The sequence below is a fragment of the Nicotiana sylvestris genome, chromosome 2 (genome assembly GCF_000393655.2).
Source record: "Nicotiana sylvestris chromosome 2, ASM39365v2, whole genome shotgun sequence".
NCBI lineage: Eukaryota > Viridiplantae > Streptophyta > Magnoliopsida > Solanales > Solanaceae > Nicotiana > Nicotiana sylvestris.
In genome coordinates this window covers 128,527,481-128,528,689 of record NC_091058.1, presented here as the reverse complement: position 1 = coordinate 128,528,689, position 1,209 = coordinate 128,527,481, and the positions used below count along the sequence as shown (strand labels likewise).

Below are 1,209 nucleotides of genomic sequence, written 5' to 3'. Positions count from 1 at the left end.
ATGTGCAAGTATCATCGCACATATGGTCACAGGGCGGAGGACTGCAGACAACTAAGGGAGGAAGTGGCTAGGTTATTCAATGAGGGCCACCTTCGAGAATTCCTAAGTGATCGGGATAAGAATCACTTTAGGGAGAGGGATGCAGGCATGAAGAGTGAACCAGAAGAGCCCCAACATGTCATTCACATGATCATCAGTGGAGTCGATATCCCGGAAGGACCAATATTCAAACGCACCAAAGTATCCATCACCAGGGAAAAACGGACTCGGGATTACTTGCCCGAGGGCACCCGCACATTCAGCAAAAAAGATACCGAGGCTCTATCTCAATCTCACAATGATGCTCTGTTAATTTCTATCCTTTTAAATAAAGTTCAAGTTAAACGTGTTCTCGTGGATCCAGGTAGTTCGGTGAATATAATCAGGTCCAGGGTCGTGAAGCATCTCGGGCTGGTTGATCAAATCATAATGGCATCTCGGGTCTTGAATGGCTTTAACATATCAAATGAGACAACAAAGGGAGAAATTATCCGCCCAGTCAATGTGGCCGGAACTATACAAGACACCAAATTTCACGTCATTGAAGGTGACATGAGATACAATGCTTTACTCGGAAGGCCGTGGATCCATAGCATGAGGGCGGTACCATCGACCCTCCACCAAATGATGAAGTTCCTGATGAAGGATGGCATGAAAATAGTATATGGAGAGCAACATGCAGCCAACGAAATTTTTGTAGTGTATGATTTAGCACCGATGTCGACTCCATCCACATCGGAGAAGTCGAAGGACGAACAAGCGGCCAAATAGCAATTACAGCTCGTGCCCTCGGTTGAGCCCAAGGGTCAAATGTCTGATGAACATGTGGCTGGGGACGAAGAAGAAGATTTCCTCACTCCACGAACCTTCGTTGCCCCCGAATAATCAGATATGGCAAAATCGATGATTGAAGAGCTCAAACAAGTCATATTATTTGAGAACCTTCCAGAGCAAAAGATATACCTAGGGATGGGGTTAACCCCCGAACTTAGGAAAAAACTCGTTCAATTTCTCATCGATAATATTGATTGCTTCGCTTGGTCTTATTTAGATATGATAGGGATCCCACCGGAGATAACTACCCATAAACTAAGTGTTGACCCCAGATTCAAACCAGTGAAGCAAAAGAGGAGACCTCAATCCTAGGTAAAACATTCATTCATCAAGGAA

At 44.7% G+C, this 1,209-nt stretch overlaps 1 protein-coding gene across 1 annotated transcript; it reads left to right on the top strand.

Annotated features, from left to right (window-relative positions):
• On the top strand, positions 1-810 carry LOC138885566 (uncharacterized). The gene has a single exon (XM_070166526.1). It carries the CDS (start codon positions 1-3, stop codon positions 808-810), a length of 810 nt encoding a protein of 269 aa, XP_070022627.1.
• Positions 811-1,209: the final 399 nt, after the last annotated feature.